Source organism: Belonocnema kinseyi, chromosome 4 (assembly GCF_010883055.1).
Source record: "Belonocnema kinseyi isolate 2016_QV_RU_SX_M_011 chromosome 4, B_treatae_v1, whole genome shotgun sequence".
Taxonomy (NCBI): domain Eukaryota; kingdom Metazoa; phylum Arthropoda; class Insecta; order Hymenoptera; family Cynipidae; genus Belonocnema; species Belonocnema kinseyi.
The window spans coordinates 89,913,550-89,935,939 of NC_046660.1; the positions used below are offsets into that span (position 1 = coordinate 89,913,550).

Here is a 22,390-nt window from a genome sequence, read left to right on the forward strand (position 1 = left end):
TATGACCAGTCACAGGGGTGCCTTCCCGCCCCCTACGGGGCTTTGGAAAAGGGGCAAGGATGTGATCTTACATTATTTCTATGACCAGTCACAGGGGTGCCTTCCCCCCCCCTCCACAGGGTGTTGGAAAAGGGACAGGGATGTGATCTTACATTATTACTGTGACCAGTCACAGGAAGCCTTCCCGCCACCTCACGGGACGTTGGAAAAGGGGCAGGGATGTGATCTTACAATATTTCTATGACCAGATACAGGGTGCCTTCCTGCACCTCACGAGGCGTTGGAAAAGGGACAGGGGTGTGGCCTTACATTATTTTTATGACCAGTCACAGGGGTGCCTTCCCGCCCCCTACGGGGCTTTGGAAAAGGGGCAAGGATGTGATCTTACATTATTTCTATGACCAGTCACAGGGGTGCCTCCCCCCCCTCCAAGGGGTGTTGGAAAAGGGATAGGGATGTGATCTTACATTATTACTGTGACCAGTCACAGGAAGCCTTCCCGCCACCTCACGGGACGTTGGAAAAGGGGCAGGGATGTGATCTTACAATATTTCTATGACCAGATACAGGGTGCCTTCCTGCACCTCACGAGGCGTTGGAAAAGGGACAGGGGTGTGGCCTTACATTATTTTTATGACCAGTCACAGGGGTGTCTTCCCGCCCCCTACGGGGCTTTGGAAAAGGGGCAAGGATGTGATCTTACATTATTTCTATGACCAGTCACAGAGAATCCTTTCCGCTCCCCACGGGGCGTTGAAAAAGGGGCATGTGTGCCTTTCCGCCTCACGGGGCGCTGGAAAAGGGGCAGGGATAATCAAATCTAAAAAAGAAATATGCTGTTCAAAATAATCCAATCTTCACGCGGTGAAGAGCGTGAGTAGGCAAAAAGCCGAACCTAATGGATTTACCATTGATTTTTTGGGAAACTATCATTCACATGAAAAAATTTTTGCAACAAAAAATATGTATTTCGATGAGATCTCCAACTTTTACTTAAAATATTTTTTTGAATGTTGCATATTAGCTGAGATAAACTCAAAAAACCATGGTTTTTATGGTTTTTTAATGATTTCACCATGAAAATCAAATTTGCGCCAATTTTCACTATCATATTCGTAACCAGCGCGTCAAACTACATAAGTATACGAAGTGCGAAGAAAATCAGGCATATCCACTTTTTGGAAGTACACCCAAAATTTGTCCCCCTGGATTGAAAATTCATCTTTCTTGGTAGAAAAGTTCTTGGTTGAATATTCATCATTCATAGTTGAAAATTCAACTTTCTTCTAAACAGTTTGTCTTTTTGTCTTGAAAAGTCAACTATTTGTTTGAGAATGCAACTTTTTTTGGTTCAATTAAATCTTTTCTTTATTTTAAAATTCAACTCTTTCATTGAAATACTGTATAGGACTATAATGATTTTCCAATAGTGAATTTCTTATCATTCTTTTGCAATTCTAGAAAAGTAATTATTTCTAAAGAACTTCAGAGAACAAATATTTGATTTCATTTTAAAAGGATTGAAAATGATTTCTAACTATTTCAAGGACTTCAAAACTTTCAAAGGAATTTGAGAAAGGTTAAAATATTTCAATGTATTTTTATGGATTCTGAAATTTTTAAATGATTTGAATGGATTCAAAAATGTTTCGAAAGGTATCCGGGGATTTCGATGGAAATTTAACCGATTATAGATATATAAAGTAAATTCACAAATTGTTGAAGTGTAAAATAAGTACAAAATAAATCGTTCCATTATAGTTTATCTACTTTTTACATTAATTCCTTCAATATGTTTGTATTGTTCATTTCAATGCTGAGTATTTCCTGTAATTTGTTTGCTATACAATGATTTTTAATAATTAATTTCCTATACTCGCGAAAAAATTATAGTAATATTACTTTAAAACAATCATTACAGGCCTATACTGATTTTCCTAAAATATTTTTTCTTGTAGGGCCGATTGTAAGTCCAATTTCCATTTTCTAAATTCTTTGATTGAGAATCGAAAAAGCATATTTTTAATTGCACATATTATATTATATTGATCAAATATTATTCTAAATTAATTAACAATGCTCCATTTGATTTTCTTTTGATTGTTCCCTTATTGATAGTACACTTTTAAAAGGATGTGAGGTCTGTTAGGCAATTTGACAGAATATTTCTATATTTATCATTTTTGATGTCGATGTAGCTGCAAACAGCGGTTTTAAAATTACAATCCAAATTATTATATCACTACAATTTTGTTTTTCATAGCTATTAGTATAATAAAAAATACTATTTGTTAATGTTCTTGAGTCTGCATCATTCTTCTTTCGTTAAGATAAAATTGTTCTTTTCTAATATGAAATTTGTAGCGTAGATAATAAGGTACATTAGTGGTTACTGCCTCTGTCTACAATACAGGTGTACCCCACGCATTTAGATCATTTGCCGCGTTTCATAATTTATGATTTGATTACCCAACCTGTTGCGATCGACATATTGAACCAAGGTAGGAAATCAGTATAATCGAGATTTGAACGTGTCACTCTGAGCCTCCAGAGTTCAACAGCTTTTCCTCTTGATTATGCTTATTTAACACATCTCTGGTTTGATCGGGAAAGCCCAGCATATATTGCGTCAGTCCCTGATGCAACCTTATGTTGAGGATTATGACCAATATGCTTCTATAATCCTGAGCCATTTTAATGTTGCAAAAGGTTGAAATTCTAAGACTTCGTAAAGCTTTTCCATTCCATAAAAATGGTACTATCTCGTGTATAAAAACCTTTTTCTCAATTTTAACCGTGATTTTTCACTCATTGATTCACCTATATAACCTTCAACAATTTTAAGCGATAAAGAGTGTTTATGATTTTCTCATTTTCCTTGCGGTTTGGATGCACTTAACGTGGGATTAAAATTAACGCTGGAGGAGAATTATCGGAAGCATAAAACTAACTATAAAAGAAATTATAGCATACTCTCGTTTATTACATGGGCCCTTTCCGCAAGGAACATCTTTTCAGACTCATATATTTTATTCTTCTCTTTCGTTATTGATCATTATAAAGAAATTGAGTAGTGATTTGAGGAAACAGGTTAACTACTGCTGAGTGTAGGAGACCACCATGGTAATAAATTAAGCAAGAGCTGTCTACCCTTTCACAATAATACGGATGGATATATGTATATCTTTCGTAATATTTCCAGTTGCGATGCGATTAAAGTTTTAAGGGAGCATGGCTTAATAACTATGTAAATAATTAAGAAGCGACGTCAGGCCACCCCGTTATTGCGGGCTACCTGTGTACCAAGCTCGATGCCCGCTCCTAGTTACCTTATTTTTTTTTTCAAATAAAAAGTCAGATTGCTGTTTCTCAGTTTCATGAACAAATCTTGGTGATGAACAATTAACCTTCACTATTTAATTTGATAAGATAAGTAAAATGTACTTAATCTAATAAGTGTATTCGTGATTCACGAAGATTAAAGTTAAATTTTCAAGTTTCGAAGACTATTATTTATGCAGTTTTGGAAACAATGATGAAGAAAGTGAGAGGAGAGGTATTGATCAGAATGTGGGAAGTGAGGAGCGGGTATCGTGGCTTGGTGGGTGAAACCCTAACCGCCAGATTCTAAACAAAGAGCTAGTTAAATCAAAACTATTGACAATGAATCTTTAATCATAATCTAATTCCCTCAACCTACCAATTAAGAAGTGCGACTTCAAACTTCCAATTTATCTAAAACAACTAGGCGCAACGGTGTTTCCTTTACTTTATCGATATAATCTTGCCTGTATTTATATATACTCCGGAACGCATCCTTTCAGGACGGAAAGCATCATGAACTAAAACTATTCAAGTTAAACTACCCATGTCAATGTCAAGACAGGAATTTAGGTTTGCAGGAAAACATCCGGTACAATGCTAGCACGCGAACGTAAACAGTAACAACTTTGAGTTAATCGCAAGATGAATTTGCATTTCACGAAACAAGTCAACGAGCTAGAAGTATGCTCTGCGGTATATGGGATATGATATGAACAAGATGTGCTCCGATCTTAACTTTACAATGAGTATGAAATATTTAGTGTGGTGTAATTTAAAAGTTTCAGGTGTATGCTCATGAATTTACATATGGTCCATTAACTTTCTATATGTTTAAACATGGATACTGTCTTGAAACTTGGTTAGTAAGAGAAACATAAGTAATATAAGAGAAATAATTTTACATGACACGTGCACTTTACTATTTCCCAAAATAATGAATGTTTGAGTCTGTAATGTTAAAAAATGATAAAAGTTATAAAGTAGCTCATCTCTCTGCTTAGGAAAAAACTTTCATTCGAAAAAAGACAGATTTGATAACTCTAAGAGTTTGTAAACAGACTGCTTAGATCCTAGCAATGAAAAAGATATTGAAATAGCTTTATTTTATTTCAATTGTGACGAGATACGGATATTATAAGACAGGCATTGTTTATAACTGACTACATATCAGATATTGATAACAAAACTTACAATAGACAGTTAAAAAATGTAGAAAACTGAAAATTGTATAAATATTGTACTCACTAACTATTTATTGTCCTCTTAATTCAGAGAGCATAACTGCGTTCTGTAGAATCTCAACAAGATTTATTTGCAAAATGTAGAGAGTAGTTTTTTCTTTTTCAAACTGGGAACATGATTAGAAGAACTATTTGAATCCGCTGAAATTGTTTTTCGATAAAATGGAGATTAATTCTTATGAGTTATGGGACTCTGGAACTTTGACTAGGCTCCGCACCATTACCGTGTGGTAGCTGAGCAGGATGCACAAGTTTCACGAGTACGTGGACGAGCATGTGAGTTTCAAATTTCCAATTCAACCTTAACGATACGAGGTTTCCGCCAGCAAGAATGTCTTTTCATGTGTGGCATCTGTTGTAAAACGTCGATTATTTCCAAGCCAGGGTGAGCGATTTTGCTCCTTTCTTTAAATACCGTTTCACTTTAAATGCTCTTACTTAATACTTGAAACGAATTGATATACGATACAACTTTTTATTAATAAATTTAAATTTGAAACTAGGAAATTCGTGAGCAGTGCAAACTTAGTGTCCTCTAAATAATAAAAAAATTGTGATATACTTCTTACGGTCTCTCCTTTATTCATTTAAAGACAAAAATACATAAATCCAAGCGAATATTTCTGTAATCTAATGGTCAAGTAGATTTAAAGTATGAAGTTAAACGTGTTGCATCAAGAGTATTTTAATATGTGTTCAAATTGATATAATAAAAGTTTTAATGTCTTTAAAGTTCACTGCACAAAGAAAAAAATTCATAAGCTATTAAATTTAAAGTGAACTTTATGAAAATTCAGAAAGGTCATGCTTCATGAACCAGATTTTGTAGTCTAACGTAAAGCGCAATGCTTTTCCCCTTTAAAGTCTTTAAAAACACTCTATATATTTCGTGGAATATTTGAACAAGCCTTCTATCTTATCTCTTTAAAATTGTATTCAGCTTTAAAAAAAGTTATTCAGTAAAACGTGGTGTATGCAAAAGAATGTCTCGTTAAAAACAAAATTCCACAGGTATTATCCCTGAGGACTCCATTACTTATTTACTTAGTCTGAAGGATCGAAAATATCACCAACATTTTCTGTGTTCTTTATTACTTCTTGTTCGTTTTTACTTTGGAAAACGTATTTAACTTTTATCCTCTTGACGTCTACCTTGTAGAAAATTTTATATCCATATCGGACAATTTGTTCGAAAAGCAAAGTCTTTTCAGTGACCTTTTTTCAATAGATGCCTACTTAACTTCACGTAATCTCCTTCTGGCGTAACTATACTTTCCCAACTGGTCTTGAGGCACTTAAAGAGAAAAACTTTCAGACACTTCCCCAGGTACGCGAACATGGTTACGAAAGAGGTATTAGAATTTAAAACTTGGAAGTAATTTAGGTTAATGCATGATAAAAGTGACGTCCATTTCCTGATAGTCGAGGCTTTCCTCTATTTAGGAATGATTCATTGTCCTTTATTATTTAATGAGCCTGTTATAAATATTTTATACATAACTAGTCGAAACTACAAATCTTGAATGAGAGTTTGTAATAGACAATAAACGAAGGATATTTGTAGAATTACGTTATCAATTTTGATTTCAAGTATCTCTTACAATTTCAATTTAAATACATAAACAGTACCTAAAATTTCGTATAACTCGTCATAGTTTGTCCAGTTTTAATTTCGTAGTGAACTACCATATTTTTTGTATAACTTCTTTAAAAATAGTTTAACTTTAAATGTATGCATTTGAAAAAAAATTGTTGTTTGTTCAGTCCTAAAGATGCCAATTTAAAAATATTTAATTTTTACGTTTACAATATTTTATGTTCAATTTTAAATGTTTATACAGTAGGCTCTCACAAAGGGTTTTTCCACAAAGCGCCTTCTCGAAAAATGTCTCTTTCTGTCATTATGTCTAAAATCAGTAAGAGGCTTTAGCTTGAAAGTATATGCGCATGCACGAGCTGATATTAAAATAACCTGCCATTGCAGGTTTATATCAATTAAACAAGCTTGATATATTTCAAAAATTTTGTATAACATTTTAATTTTAAACAAAAACTAACTTCTGAAGTTTCAAATTGAAATTGTTTTGATTAACAATTTTTGAGGCTTATTTTGAAAGTTTCTTTATCATATTTTTTTAATTCACTCGATTCCATTTAAAATTTTTTAATTTTTACGAATCTATCGTAACATTTTGAAATAAAACTTACAATCTTAGAATTGCTCTGCATTGAACTTGATATTTTGTTCTTGAAGGTTTCACATAAAAATTTCGTTTGCTAATTTTTTATCTAATATTAAGCAGTTAATTGAAGATTCTTATGTTTTCCTTGCAAACTTCCATTATCTAGAAATACATAACAAAGATAAAAGTTGCCATTCAAAAGTCAAAAAAATATTTCTCACATTTAGTACATTCATGTAGGTCCTTAATGTTTTTTACGAATAAAAATATTTAATAAAATATAGCAGTTATTTTTTTAAGCTGTAAAGAGAGTTTAGTTTTAAATAAATAAATAAATTTTAAATTGATTAAAGTGTTCAATCTAAGTTAAAAACTACAGTTTTTAACTTATTTTGATACTTTAAAGTAGCAGGTTTTGGTACATATATATCCTATATCGAACGAGCAATTTCTTCTTTAAGATCGCACGTAGCAGTTATCATAATTTTGATCGAAGTTATATTTTTATAAACTGTAGTGGTTTTCAACACTTTCTGACACTTAATCGATACATATGCAGTATTTTGACTTCACCGATCACTGTCACTCATTTTTATTAATTCTCAGAAGCCCTTCGATAAATAATCACTTAAAACGGTTTTCGTTAAAAAAATCAATATCGTCTTTTTTTAAACTCAGAATAAACTCGATGCCTTAAAATTTTCTAAAACGTAGGAAAATAAAAGTATATATACTTAACAATATAAAAGTGAATAAAAATAAGAGTATCTGAAAGTAAAATCCAGCTTGTTCCTAATAAATAATATAGGGAACCTATGTCGAATCTGAAAAAGAATTAAAAAATAACAAAATGAAATTTTAAAAAAGTAATAACGGTTTTTAAAAATCAAGTATTTACTTGTTTTGAATTAGTAATGGTGTATGTTTGAATTTGTACCGAGTTCGTATTCAATCATGATGCTCATGATAGAGAAAACTAATTAGATTCAATATTTTCTGATGACTAAATTTGAAGAATAAGAGAATCACTAGAAAAAATAAATGTACATATATATTATATATGTATGTATATGAAAAATAAAATACACAAACATACATACATGATGAAACGTTAGTGCGGATGAGGGTTTCGACGGGACGTTCCAAACAAACGTGGTGGTCACGCATAACGGCAGTTGCCTGTACGTCCCTCCGGGCATCTTCAAGAGCACATGCAAGATAGACATCACTTGGTTCCCCTTTGACGACCAACACTGTGACATGAAGTTCGGATCCTGGACCTACGACGGCAACCAGGTACACTACTGTCTCCAAAACACATACACGCTAACACGCAGAGCACAACCGTTTCCTATTCCTCGGGCTTCTCAACATCCCCCAACGACCATTACGTTTTGGAGGAAAAACCGGAAGTGTCATGCCGGATTTCAAGGAATTCTTTGGCCCTTCTGTCCAGATGAGAGCGATAAAGATTTTTTTTATCGCTCCCGCAGAATTGAGAAGGACTCACTATAAAAAGTAACATCAATCCCAGACTTCCTGCAACTATCAAAGGAAGATAAAATCATAGCCACTTCTTTCAATCCTATTTGCTACACGAGAAATTATACTTGATCCTTCTAAGCAAAACCTTTCTTGCAGTTTTCTTTAAGTTGCATTTCAGCAAATAGAAATTAATGTATAAATTCTTTTTTCTCGGATACTATCGTGAAATCCGGCACACTATCTGAGCCTCGTTTTCCACGTTGATTGGCCCGGCTTTCTTTATCCCACACGAGAACGCAACACACTAGCAAAGCTCCATAGATAGTACTTTACACGCTTAGTAGCTTCAGAGGTAATAATGACGATAGGATAAAAAAGCTAGAGAGAAAAAAAGCAACTACTTTATCGAAGGGAAAAGGAGAGAGGAAGGAACGTGATTGCTTGTCCGTTTCGGGGATCACTTCTCGATCGAGGCGGGAAATCTACGATAGATCGCCCGTGGGAACGCGGCCCGCTTGAATATTTATCTCGGGCTCTAGCATGTCGAACGAGCAAAGTACATCGGCAAGAGACTTTACGAGGATAGCTAAAATGGGTTTCGGCCAAGTTCTCCGCGTCAGCTATCAGGAGTCATCTAACTTGTCGTTCGCGATCCAGTTTGCCGGCTCATTCCCCAGGCATTCGGTATACCACACGTGATCACAGAATGATAAATTCATTTCACTCTCTCAATTTGCGATACAACCCATCTTGTATACAAATTATAAACTCGATATCTCGGAAAATACTCTTTCGTCCGTGAAATTTGATATATAGTCTAGTTGTTTTAGGAATACAATTCGAATTGCTTTCGAGCCAACATCTTGTCCCTAGCCAATTATTTCGATCCGGAGGCGACCTATAACAGATGCTGGATGAAACGCCTATTTTTCATTTTGCTAAAAATCTCTCATTCTTCAATCCTAAAAATTGTCTGACAAGTTGAGTAAGTAAAATAGGAAAGATATTTGTTTGTGGCGCCCAGAGTGGAGTCCTAGTTTCATTACTGTTTTGATTAAAAATCAAAAAATTGAAATAATGATAGAAATTTATGGAAGCATTAAGCTTATTTCATGAATAATCCATATGTAGTTTAAAAGAAATTTATTTAAAATATATTTATTTATTTTAAATCAATGTGCTCATAAATTTTATTTTATTATATAAAATTGAGAGCTCTTTACTACTAGAACCTTATCACTCAAGGAAGGCGTCTGCAATTTTTTAGAGACTTTATATCTTGGTCATTTTAGACCTACTATTCTTCTGTGAGACGCAAAACCACTTTTCTGCTTCGTAAAAACCTATAAAACTGTGTAACAGGGTTCTTAGTTTTTTATTCTACGACAGTAATTCTGTCTTCACTCATAGGAACGAAACAGCACACTTATTAATTTTACACAATTAAATTAACTTCACCTTATTCTATGGAGCGAAAAGTGTAGATATTAACTCTATAAATTGGATTCTTAATTAAGTGATCAGTCATAAAATAATTTTATGAGCTCTCAATTGATTAAATGAGCATTCAAAGAAAAATATAAAAAAATTAGAGTTTTTATCCATGAGACGATTCTTTTTTTAATATCTCCGCGCATTGCCCGGCTTCCCCGAGCGTCGATGAAACACACGTTCCTAAGAGGGGGCTAATAAGAGAAATAAATCTGTCTTCTAACCATTTTTTTTTTTCATTTTAAAGCTTCTGCCGCGAAGATACCCAACAGAAATCCTTGATATGTTCGTTAAGTCGCAAGGCTCGTGAGACCTCAACCCTCAGCCTGTACTAAATATTCAATTCGCTAGCGACGCATCTCCTGCCTCTCTTCGCTTCCCCTCAAAACGGCTCTTATCTGCCATATTCTGCGATAAATGGAAATTTATCCCGCGAATAAATATCGGCTGTACACCTCTTTGTGCTACACGCGTTTTCTACCAAACACTAGAGAAAACCATTTAACCAACGCTGCCGTGGATCGATGTCGCTTGTCGGTGTCTTGCTTTACCGCGCTTCTCGAAACGAAATGAGCTTGTGACGATCGTCTAAAGTCTTTGTGTTTTCACTAAAAACCAACTACTAACTATATTTTTGAAAGGAGAGATAAATGCACCTAACAGAATCTAACACAACAGAAAATAAAATCATAATACAAGGACTGAAACTTACATGAAAAATGAATAGACAAAAAGCACATGCCGAATCGAAACAGAAAAACCAAATAATACCTAACACACACAAGAACATTCTCCAGTCAAAGCAGGGACCACGTGATTATGTCTGAGCTCGGAACCACGATTTTGCATGGAGCACATGTCCACCGCCGCTCTACTATCGACTCCGCACCAAACTCAAACCCCACCAATTCTCTCTTCTCCTTCCCACTTTTTCTATTTATCTCACTCTCGATATTTTCTTAACACACCATCATCATTATCATCACTATCGCAATCAGTATTGGTCCATCCTGCGCTAGTAAATTGTGCATTGCTCGTTCGTTCGGTCTTCACTGCTAATTTAAGTAATCGAGCGTGAAAATCTCGCAACTGCACTGTGTATGTAGTTTGTAGATTGCATTGTGTAAATTTATATTTTATACAAGTCTACAATCTCTTAAGAAATATAGATAGCTTCGTTTCTTGTAATAACGTATTTATCAAATTCTGAACTCAGAAATCTGCGACATGAAAGTTGTCAAGAATATCTTGTAATAAACTATTTCTACTAGCACTCTCACGAATGTATCATCCTATGATATTAATATCAATTAATTATCATTGCTCGACTGCATGGCACTCCTTACACTTATCTTATAAATGCAATTTTATATTTCTCAAATTTCGAATGCACCAAAAATAATCTAAGTTATGAAAGAGGAATAAAAAAGAAATTTCGTCCATTAGTTCTCTAACTTATTTTAAATTATTACGAATGCACCGTCATTAATCAGCTAATATTTACGCAATGTATTTATTTAAACCTTAATTAAAAATTTGAACTTCAAATATTGCTAATATTACCTTGCATTTTATGCCTTTTTATCCTCGCAGTTTATTAATTTTATTTCTAAAAAGTGAAGTAAAACTTTCAGGTTGCACTTGGTATCCGAAGTATTTGTTACTGAACTAGGTATCACTAGCCTAAAATATAGCTACATAGCAGTCGCTGTCACGACCATTCCTGCCTTTTATGATATGACGGGGTGAAAAGTAACGCCTTCTATAGGGACAACTTTTCGGAAGTAAATGTCATGTGAATTTCATGAAAGTTCCCTGAACAGTTTTCTCGCCAAGAGACGAAGTAGTTGCACAAAGTTATGAAAGAGAAGCAGACATGGTTTTCAGTAGGATATGCTAATATACTTCAATTTTTTTTTTGGTAGAAAATTATTCCAGTTAAGAAAGAAGGAACTGAAATGTCCTACTGTAATACTCACCTCATAATGGTTTTCACAAAATTATTTCTAAAATTATCTTTAAAGTCTTTATATAGTTCATGAAAAAGTTCCCATTTCTTTATTGTTTTCCAGTTTTTAAATTAATTGTAGTGATTTGAAGATATAAGAAAAACCCTCTAATATTAAGGAATGTGTGAGCATCTTGGACAACAATCTGACTAATTCAAAATTATTATTTGTTCCCATTGCAAGCTTTGCACAATGATACATAACTAGTTCACCAGACTATGATTTACAATGTGAGAAATATCAGTTCTGGTCTGGACCAATTTGGTAAAGTTCCAAAACGTAAAGTTGCTGTTTGCATCAAGGACAATTGTGCGAGCAAATCCCTAGGGATAAATTGATGTAAGTTTAGAACACAATTGGCTCCTGGATTTCTCGAAGAAGTTATAAACACACAAAAATAATTCTTCAATAAAATAATAGCAAAACTAAAAATGAGAACCCATTATAAGGTGGATGATTATGTCGTGTGAAATTTAAAAAAAAGATGACAAAAATCATTGCTCTTTTTGGGTTTTAAACACTTACATATACATCATGTTCAGTCTTAAATCAATTTTCATATCGCAGATTAACTGAGCTAAATAAAGTATCTTTAAATGAGATTAAAAATTTAAATATAAATTGATAGAAATATTGATGTCACTGGGCTATGCCGTTTCTAACGGGAAAGAACTGCTAAAGAATCGAATACTTCATAAAGTTAGGTTCTATTATTTTTTTACTTTACGAAACTAAAGTCTGGATTTTCCCGTAGAAAATCTGTTTATATTGCAAACAGATAACATTTTCCTGTTAAACGTGTTTTCCCCAGTGGCATCAATTTCGCATTTGTTTATTAGGTTTGTAAATTTGTCTCATTTCTAGAGGAATATAACTGAATATTACATTTCTTTCTGCATTAAACAATTAAACATTGGCACAGCGGACCGAGTGTCGAGCAATTATCACTTCGCCTTCCGGTTTCAAAGTTTTAGTACACGCACATTGTACCAACATCATACAATGCAAAATGTGTGTATAAATATGACTCACTGAAACAGGAAAGAGGTCCTATGGGAGTGCACTAGCATCTCTTTTGTTGAGAAAAATAATTAAATTATCCAAGTAAATGGAGAGAAAAAATTATATTCTGATTTCAATAGACGTATTTTTTTTTATCGTATTGTAGTTTCAGAAAACCATTTTATAGTGGTTTTATCCACGGTACTTGTGTAACACATTATTCAATTTAATCTCTTTCAATTTTTTTGTATATTGTCCACCATGTCGAAAGTGCCCTTTCATAGAAGGGCCATGTTGAATTTCTTTCGTGAAAATTGCCTTTAAATTCAATTTCTTTTCCATTTGAAAACAGGAAAAATGGATACCAATAATAAAAATGTTACAACCTAAAATAAAACTCTAGTTGTTGAAAAATCAATATTAGATTCCTAACATCTAATTTATTTGAATTAAATTAAGATATAGAGATATTAACATATCAATAGTTATATGCAGTTGAATATATAATAATTTTTAACATGTTATTGAAAATTAAACTATATTACTTATTATTTTCAAAGCGCACAAATTTAATTTAGAAATTGCTGATATTGATTTTTCCTGTTAGAAATTGAATTTAAAGAGATGTTTTAATTTTTTGGAGGGTAACTATATTTTTTTTCGTCGCTTTCCTTTCCATCTCCTCGAAAGCTAGTTCTGCCGTCTTCACGGAGTACTTGGAACATGTATGCCGTGGCCAAAGGATCGGAAATAGCTTATTTACAATTATCAAGCCAAATCCCGTATTTCCTGTGGAGTCGATAGCTGAGTGACGCTTCCATGCCAGCCACAGGCGAGTCCCCATTTCCCAAATTCTCCAAGTTCCGACTTTCTGCGTTCGACACGTACTTATTCGGAAACTTGATTAAGAGCATAATTGATTTTGTCCTTTGATATTTCGCTCAAAAGTACAAGGATGTATCATCCTTCGACGACTTACATTCCATTGAGACCGGTACTCTACAGATCAATCATACCTTCACTTTATTTCGAGTCAACTAATCCTTCTGTTCCAATCTCGAATTCCTAACTAGTTTTAATATCCCCATTAGAGTATAAATTCCTTCCAACAAATTTACCTGCTCAAATGGTGTTAATTTTATTTCTATAGAATTACGGACTTCGTGGCGGATTCACAAAAAATTATTATTTGGTGCATATTTGGCTGGAAAAAATTAATTCACGAGTCTTCAAATTTTAAGACTATTCTCAGTTCGCAAAAATTTTCCATTTTCCTTGAAATTAAAAAAAGTAAATATCAAAAAATTAAGGAACAGCAAATAGAAAAACAACAAAGGGAACCATTTTAGAATTGTCAGCGTTTAAGATTGAAACTTAACATTTTTAATTCAAACGCTTAATCATTGAGACGTATAAAATAGAAGCTTTTAACCATTTTTAACGGACAATTCCTTTATTTCTAATTTCAAAAAAATTGTTCAATTGAGTGAAAAATAAAAAATAAAAATTCCTCTTCTAATTTATCAAAACTTGAAGACCAAAATTCTCTCTCTTCCAACTTTATAAAAATCTTTGAGATAAAAAAATGTTTCCCTTTCAATTCAGAAAAAATTACAACCAAAGTTTCTTTCCTTACAAGACACTAAAAGTCTCAAAAATAAAAGGATGTCCCTCTTCTTAATCAGAAAAAAAACGAAATTAAGATTTCCTCCTACCCAACTCTATGAAAATGTTTCTAAGAAAATTATCCATCTTCCAATTCATAAAATTTTAAAACCAAACATTTCTTCTATTCCAAATCAATAAAACCCTTAAAAATATCAAATTGTCTTCTGCGAATTGGACAAAAATTTAAAACTAAAATTTCTTCGTCTCAGACTCAATAAAAATTTACAAAATACCAAATTTTCTTACCTTTAACTCATTGGAAATATTTTAAAAAGTTCCTCTTACAATTTGGAAAAAAATTATACCAAAATTTCTTCTGTTCTTTAGAAATTAGAATTGTGAAATTCAAATGTAAATGATATATAAATCCTTCAAATTAGGATTATTTGTCTTTTTAGTTGGAATTTTCAACGTTTAAATCTGTAAATTATTTAATTTTCAACAGATCAAAACTTGTGATATTCCAAGTGATTTTTTAGATTTTATTTTTTTTTAATTTGTAAAATTTCCGGTAAAAAAATCTACTATCATATACGGATTTTCACAGTTTCCTGGTCTAGAAGCACCCTGTAAACATTTGTTATTCTTCGAAACCTAAAGTTACTTGTGAATATAAAAAATTTTCTTTATAAAAAACAAATAGAGGGCCATACATTATTTACGTAAGGACGATTTTAGCCGTTTTTGCCCCCCCCCCCCCCTAACCCACATGTAAGAACTCATAATATTTCTTGGGCTGTATATTAAAAATAAGAAAATAGATCTCATAGTTAGTTGAACCTCTAAATAGAGAACTTTTTGTGATTTTTGAAACTGCCCTTTATTTTTCTGTGCGATTTTTGGTTCCTAAGACATTGCTGTATTACAGAAATTTTGTCTTTGGGTGAAATGTCGTGTGACTAGCAACCTCGAGGTTTGCCGAACGGTTTGATCTCGGCAATGTAAAATATTACGTAAGAATGACTTTTACCTCCCTTTTGGGACTTTTACGTTAATAATGAATGGTCCCCAGGCCATATTTCTAATAAAAATAAAACTTGAAATAGTAGAATAATAGATTATAAAATTTACTTATGAATTCATTTACAAAATAATACAAATTAACTTTTTTCAATGGGTTATATATATACCTCGGTACTATGAATATAAAAAATCAATGTCGTTAAATTTTCTTCTAGAATCCGCTATGAAGTTCTCAAATATTAAAGAAGGCTAAAAATCGAATTTTCCATGACAAATTATTTGATTTTGGTACAGCTTTAGTCGAAATTTGTTTTCGATTTAATCTCTAACAGAATGAAGGGAACTGTGGACAACTTTTGACGAGTGGAATATCTATAAATCGGTATTTGCGCACTATGTGTACAATGCCGGTTCAAGTTAGGCATGTAGGTCGTTGACAGTCTATTCAATAATTTCCGCTACAGACACACGCGTTTGCATCCAGTACAGGTATCGATGCAGCGGAATGGAGACAAAGGGGAATGAGTACTCGCTGAGCTAAGCTTAGTTAGGTTAAGCTCGCATTTGTCCTGCATACACTCGAGCTTCGATTTCTTTACTGAATGCGAACAAAGAGTCGCTAAGCTCGGTGTTCTGGGTAAATGTTCCGAAAATCACTGCAAACAGTGCAAGTATAACATATATAAATATATTTATATATCTCGCACCTTGCCAATCAATTGGCAGACTGGACTAGCTGTCAGGATTGACAATGACATGAATTGATTTTCGGATCCCAGATATACCCCTAAGACATCTTTATAATTCAAACTTCGTCGTACACTCGCTAGCGAACAAATCACTTGTCAAGCGAAATCCATACAATTATTTATATGAATGTACAATATAGGTGTTGCTCACTTCTTTGTAAAACAACAATCCCTTTTTCGAAGTTATGCAAATGTGTAAAAATTTCCCTCTTTATAAACTCATTTATTGATGGACCTGTATGTTTTCAATAAAATTAAGGTCCTCTTCAATATCGCATGTGAGTGGTAAACATTGATGTTGGTTATCGTGTTTACTGTATACTATGTGTACATTATCCGATATTTTCATCTAATTAAGGCTTACCGATGACAGATTATCAATTACCCAAATGAGATTTCTGACCGCTTTTTAATTTAAAAAAGTGCACAGAATATCAATGGAACTCGTGCTGATTTTCAAAGCTTACTCTAGCATGTAAGAGATGATTGTTTTTACTATCTAGCTACATATATTTAGATCGCTAAATGCAGTATTGACTTTTAAATAATAAGGAGAGCTTTAATTGTGATTAAACTTTATCTAAGTAATGTTTCCAGCTAAATGTAGCAATGTAACATCCAGGTAATCATTCAACTACCGAAGGAGTTAAGTGCCACCTTGCATGCTATTCACGAAACCTAACTTAGCATATCACACGAGATGACATTTCCCTATTTCGCAGCTAAGTCTATTCGTAAATGCGTGTACATGTGTGCAAATGTACTTGGAATAAAAGTATAAGCAGGTAAGAAAATAAGGGAAAAGGGTCCTTTCTCTTCAGATGGAAGCATTTTCACGTTCACAATGCCGAGTGATCATTGAAGTGGAAGGGCATAGGCACCTATCGCTCAACACTTGCTGAAGTAAGTTAGCATTGGAAACACTACATAAGAGAAAAGGTCCAAGTACATACCTGTTTCACCTGTTGCGTGTGTTTAGGTTGTACCATCGAGTTTCCTTCTTACATTCGTGGTCTTTTTTATATACCTCTGCTCCCCAATTTCCTAGCGTTGACATTTCTTGGTCTCTTCCCACCTTCCTATCTCTTTTACATCACGCCTCTTTGTATTATTGGTACATATTTGCACGCAATCGCAATTTAACCGGCCTTTTTCTTGTTTCGTTTCTATTTTTGATGACGAAACTTGCTAAGTCGGAAAAAGGCTGCATTATTTCGACCTATGGTTTGTTGCATTTTTTACTTGCGTTGGTGGAACCTTAAACATAATCTAAATAAAAGATTAACTATCAAAGAGTTGGGGCTGTTACTCGTAACAAAGTAAACAGTTTCAATTACATTCATTGTGTAATTTAAAAATTACTTTAAGCAAAGAATAAATTTCACTTCCATTCAGACAAATTTGACTAAATTTAATGTCAATAATTTTATTGACATTGAATTTGAGTGATGTTCGTCCGGACTTAAATAAATTTGACCTACATACTAGATATTGATATCTGAATTCAAAAATTTATTCCGAAATTCAGACAAATTGTGCTTATGTGTAGATAAAGTTTACTAAAAATTTGTTTTTACTTATTGATATTTCTATGCATTAAAATATGTTTAAACCTCACAAAACCTTATTCTGATTATGGTCATATATAATTAATGCTAATATAGACCTTCTACTCTATTATAAAAGCAGCAGCTTATTCCAGTTTTTAAATTAATAAATTCGAAATTTTATGGCCTTTTTCGACTTTTCAAGTTTTCTGTAATGTATAGCAACCTGACGTTTCAACTTGTATGATATTTATCAAATTACGACACGCAACTGTTCTATAATTTTGTGAATAAATTCAAAAAATAAAACTTTAATTCGTTTTGAAGTGACGAAAATGAAAATTACAAACTACTGAACAATTGGAACTAACTAGCGTTACAGTCCCAAAAAGTTACTACTAATCTCTGACTTTTAATGGCCCTCATGTATGCAAATATTTAATTTTCAGATGGTTGGCCAGTCAGCAAAAGTGTAGAATAATTTAACATCATTTTCAATACGTTACTAAAGCAGTGATAATGTTGTAACCAAATTGGAACAATAACTAATGACCGTTGATAATAATGGAAATCCATCCTTTGTTTTCTGTCCGTAAATCGAGAAATGCCCCGCATGAACTTTTCAATTATCGCTTTCAAATGGCCAACACACTAATTACACTCGCACAATATGAAGTGCAAGAGAAAGCCACCTAAACGAATAATAGAATACTGAATATCTTGTTACAATTGTCATTGACTTCTGTCTACAAAATATTATATTTGTTGAAGAACACTGGACCAGTGATTTTTTCGCTTGCGGAGGCAAGGCTTTGTAGAATAAGGCGGTTGTCAGTATTGACGCGGGTCCGAGCGTGTGCAAGACAGGTGTTTCTTCATTCGGATGCGCTCTTACTTGCGTGCCCCTCAACGCACCGCTGCCCAAATTCGCGCAGTGCGTCTGAGCTTGGGCACTCATGTAAGACCACGTTCCGAAAATTTCACAGATGAAGCCATAAAACTCTGAAACTTACATGTATAGTAGATAGATTTAATGTGCCTGCAACGTCGCAAACACGAAGGACATATTCCTAACAATTCTGACACGTATTCCGCACATCTTCAAGATTCAATAAGGAACAATATTTCCACAAACAAATAATTCAGTAAAGGAAATATGCAGCAGGCAAAATATTCAATGCATTAAATAGAAGTTTCAGTAAAAAAATATATAGTTTTTTTAAAAGAAGTTCTGCCAGTAGGTGTCAGAGTTGCGACGCGTGGGCAGAATCCCCTCCATTTGGTTCTTTTCTCATCCTGATACTTCTTTTCATCGCGGATCTGTTTGCAAAAGAGACCCTCTCCCCTGCGAGTATTATAAATAAAGGAACTTGGCAAGGTACACCATGAAGGAAGAGGGATAAAATTCTCCTGTGAAAACAGCTCGCGATCCTTTCAGCGGTTCTTTATGGCAGAGCATGTGGAGGAAAAGAAGTGAGAAAGCGGAAATAAAAATATGTATAAAAAGGAAAGTATAAGACATTGAAAATCAATAGGTTAAATCTGCCGAAGCAATTTGGCATATCTAATATAATAAAGTATCTATATGTTCAGATATACTACCCATCGCTGCCATAAAGATCAGCCCACATGTGTTGCAAATGTGCGAAAGAAATCCTCTATGAACAATGTCACTCCTTTATCACTGTCTGTCCCTTTCCCAAACAAGAGTAGGTAATTATAGACATATTCCACATTGTTCCCCGCTTAATCTTGCACAAAATCGCAAGTGTGTGATTACCGTTAATGCAACAAATAGCACACAACAATCCGTCAGAGGTCTCGCGTACGCGACGAGACGCGTCACCAGTGTAATCTAATTGTTGTATTTCATATTCCATATTATAGATAATTTAATACGTACATATTGCAATTTATACACGATTATCCTGCACATATTATAACAGAGACATGTTGTATCATCTTGTATCATCATACATGCTATAACTTATATACATGTTTTAATATCTATACCTATACTCATGCTCGTAGATTATATCTGAATAGCCGTCTTTTTTTTGCATGAGCTCTAAAAATGTGGTTGTGAATGGAGAATCCCTGTTGAGAACTCACTTTAATTGCCCATTCCTATTGTTTCGGCAGTATAGGAAACTTGTTAATATAAGAAATTACACAAAACAAGAATTGACCTACTATAATTACCTCGTGGACTCGATTGTATTCTTAGAGAATTTATCAAATTTTAGACCAATGTAAAATGTTAGACTGGAAAACTTGATTAGTCAATCTTATTAATTTTTCCTAAGTGTATTAAAGGTTCCCTATAATTCCGTCGAAGTTTACAAAATTAGAGAGAGATACTCTGCTTGCAAATGTAACTTATGTTAAACTGGTTTGGATTAAATGAAGTCCTGAGTTGTTCTCACTTCAATCCGGCTTTGTCATTGAATTTGATGCAAGAATAGTCAGTCGTCTAGTCTGTTTTGTGTATCTAACAATTGAAGTGTATGGATTCAGAATCCAAGAACCAAGAACAAGCCGTTAATGCATCTGGAATATAAATGACATTGTTTCTATATAACATAATGCTTTTTCATTTGTATAGTATTAGAAAAAAGCATCTGTAGTTATTTTCAAATTTGAAAGCAATTGAATTGTATTTTCATTAAAATAATCATTTCAAACAAAATCTTCAAAGAGATTGTGAAATTTTTTTAGAATACATTTCATATTTTAAAAAATAGTGTATGCTATTATGTTTGCGTAATTTAGAAAAAAATAGTTTGGGTTGAAATTCTTTATTTAAATTAGTTCAACGCATTTTTCGGTTTGAAACAGTAGAATTTTTATTCATGAAAGAAACCATTTTTTTAATCACTTTAATTTTAATAAAAACTAAGTGCGTAGAGTTGTATAGAATCTTTTAAAACAAAAAATGAGCCATTGAGAATTCGAATTGAATAAGCAGTGCAGCTTTAAACTAACAAAAGCAGAAATATAAAATTCTTAATAACTATTATGGAATAAAATATTATAAGTGAGATATTTTTACTAAGTACCTACGTTTCGGTGTCTATTCAAAAATTAGTTTTATTTATAAGTTATAAATGTTCGAGAGTCTTAATTTTTACTTAATTTTAATGAACAATAATTTAATTCATATTTTTAATTCACAACAGATTTTTTAAAATTCTATGGTAAAATAAAATATAATCAAATATAGCTATTCTTATTATTAAAATCTAATGAAACTTTTGTCTAAAATTGAAGGAAAACACAAACATTTGAATAACGGTATTTAAAGGAACTATTACAAGCTGAAGTATTTATTATTAAATACGCTTTATTAAATTTTTCTAAAATACGTATTAATTCTAAATTGGCCATTACAGATTGAATAATTTGAGCTTTACTGAGCACTGAGATTATCCTTGATGGAATTGATCTAGAATCACAAAGAAACACGAACTTTGTTAAATTCCAGATAAATTTTATGGGTGTACGATAACAATATCAAAAAATTCCGACGGAAATTCCATCGTCATTCCAAAGAAAGCCTTAATAAATTCAGCAGAGAACCCGTGCATAAAATGAAATAAACTTTCTCTAGAGATTTGTCGGAAATCCCCTTATTTAATATTCCCCTTTGAGTTTTGTCACTCTGTTAACAAACTATACATATTTTTTACCTTCCAACTTATGAATGAATAAGAAAAAATAACTAAAAAACTTAAAATTGTAATTAGAGTGAACACTTTTTCTGATGAGTGGCTACCCTGAATTAATGAACCCCGAGGTTAGATGAATAATTAAGAAACTCTTATTAATAGAATTTAACCCTTAACTGGCACTATGGGTGAATAGTACCCCAACAAATTGTTCAGCTCGAATTAAACGTACACAGTAAACCCAAGAAATAAATTTTATGTTTAAATTGGATTTAAACGCTGCAGCACGTTTATCTGAAGAAAGATCAAATTTATCTGACGAAAATGTTTATTTGACATACGTGATATGTCAAACGGCCGCGTCTAGACTCTAGGTTCAACGAAAAAATTTCCTCCCTAAATTTGAATCTTACAGAATACAGAGGCTGAACGTTGGTTAGTTTATACTTTATAGTATTTGTGTACAATTTTGGAAGTCTTCATCAGGGTGGACAGGAACTAAAGGTTTCTTCAACAAAAGTAAAGAACTGAACTTGGCTGCGTGTTAACAATAAAGTATAAACTAACTAAAGTGCACCCTATGTACTCTGTAAGTGTAGGTGACTAGACTCGCCCGTTTGATATGTCACACATTAAAAAAACACCCTTTGTGTCATTTACATAATAAAAAGGAGTTGTGCCAGTTAAGGGTTAACGTCAAAAAAGTAACTTAATTCTTATCTTGAGCTTTTCAAACTAATAAAATATTTTATTCCGCTGTGATACGCACTTGGGTGATTTAAGAAAGGCAAAGTTTTAATTCCGTTTGAGGAAATTGCTCATTACGTGACGTTCCCAAAAAATTAACTTTCATGTAATTTTTTATCAACTAGTCATTGTTTAAACAAACTTTCATTGCTTAAGAAACTTTGTATTGATGAAATTTAAATTTAGGATTTGTGAACAAAGTCTACAATTTTTATTAGCTCTCTTCTATAGACACACTGAGAAAAGATCTTTTTAATTCAAGCAAAAAGATTTGTTTGAATAAATATTTTCGATTTAACACACCTTCTTTATT

The 22,390-nt window shown here is 33.0% G+C and overlaps 1 protein-coding gene across 1 annotated transcript in view; it reads left to right on the forward strand.

Annotated features, from left to right (window-relative positions):
• LOC117170665 (neuronal acetylcholine receptor subunit alpha-7) overlaps nucleotides 1–22,390 on the forward strand; it is a 390,031-nt gene that overhangs the window by 257,514 nt on the left and 110,127 nt on the right. Inside the window, exon 5 of the mRNA XM_033357593.1 lies at nucleotides 7,864–8,044. Within this exon, the coding sequence (XP_033213484.1) occupies nucleotides 7,864–8,044 (181 nt within the window). The remainder of the gene's footprint in view (nucleotides 1–7,863; nucleotides 8,045–22,390) is intronic.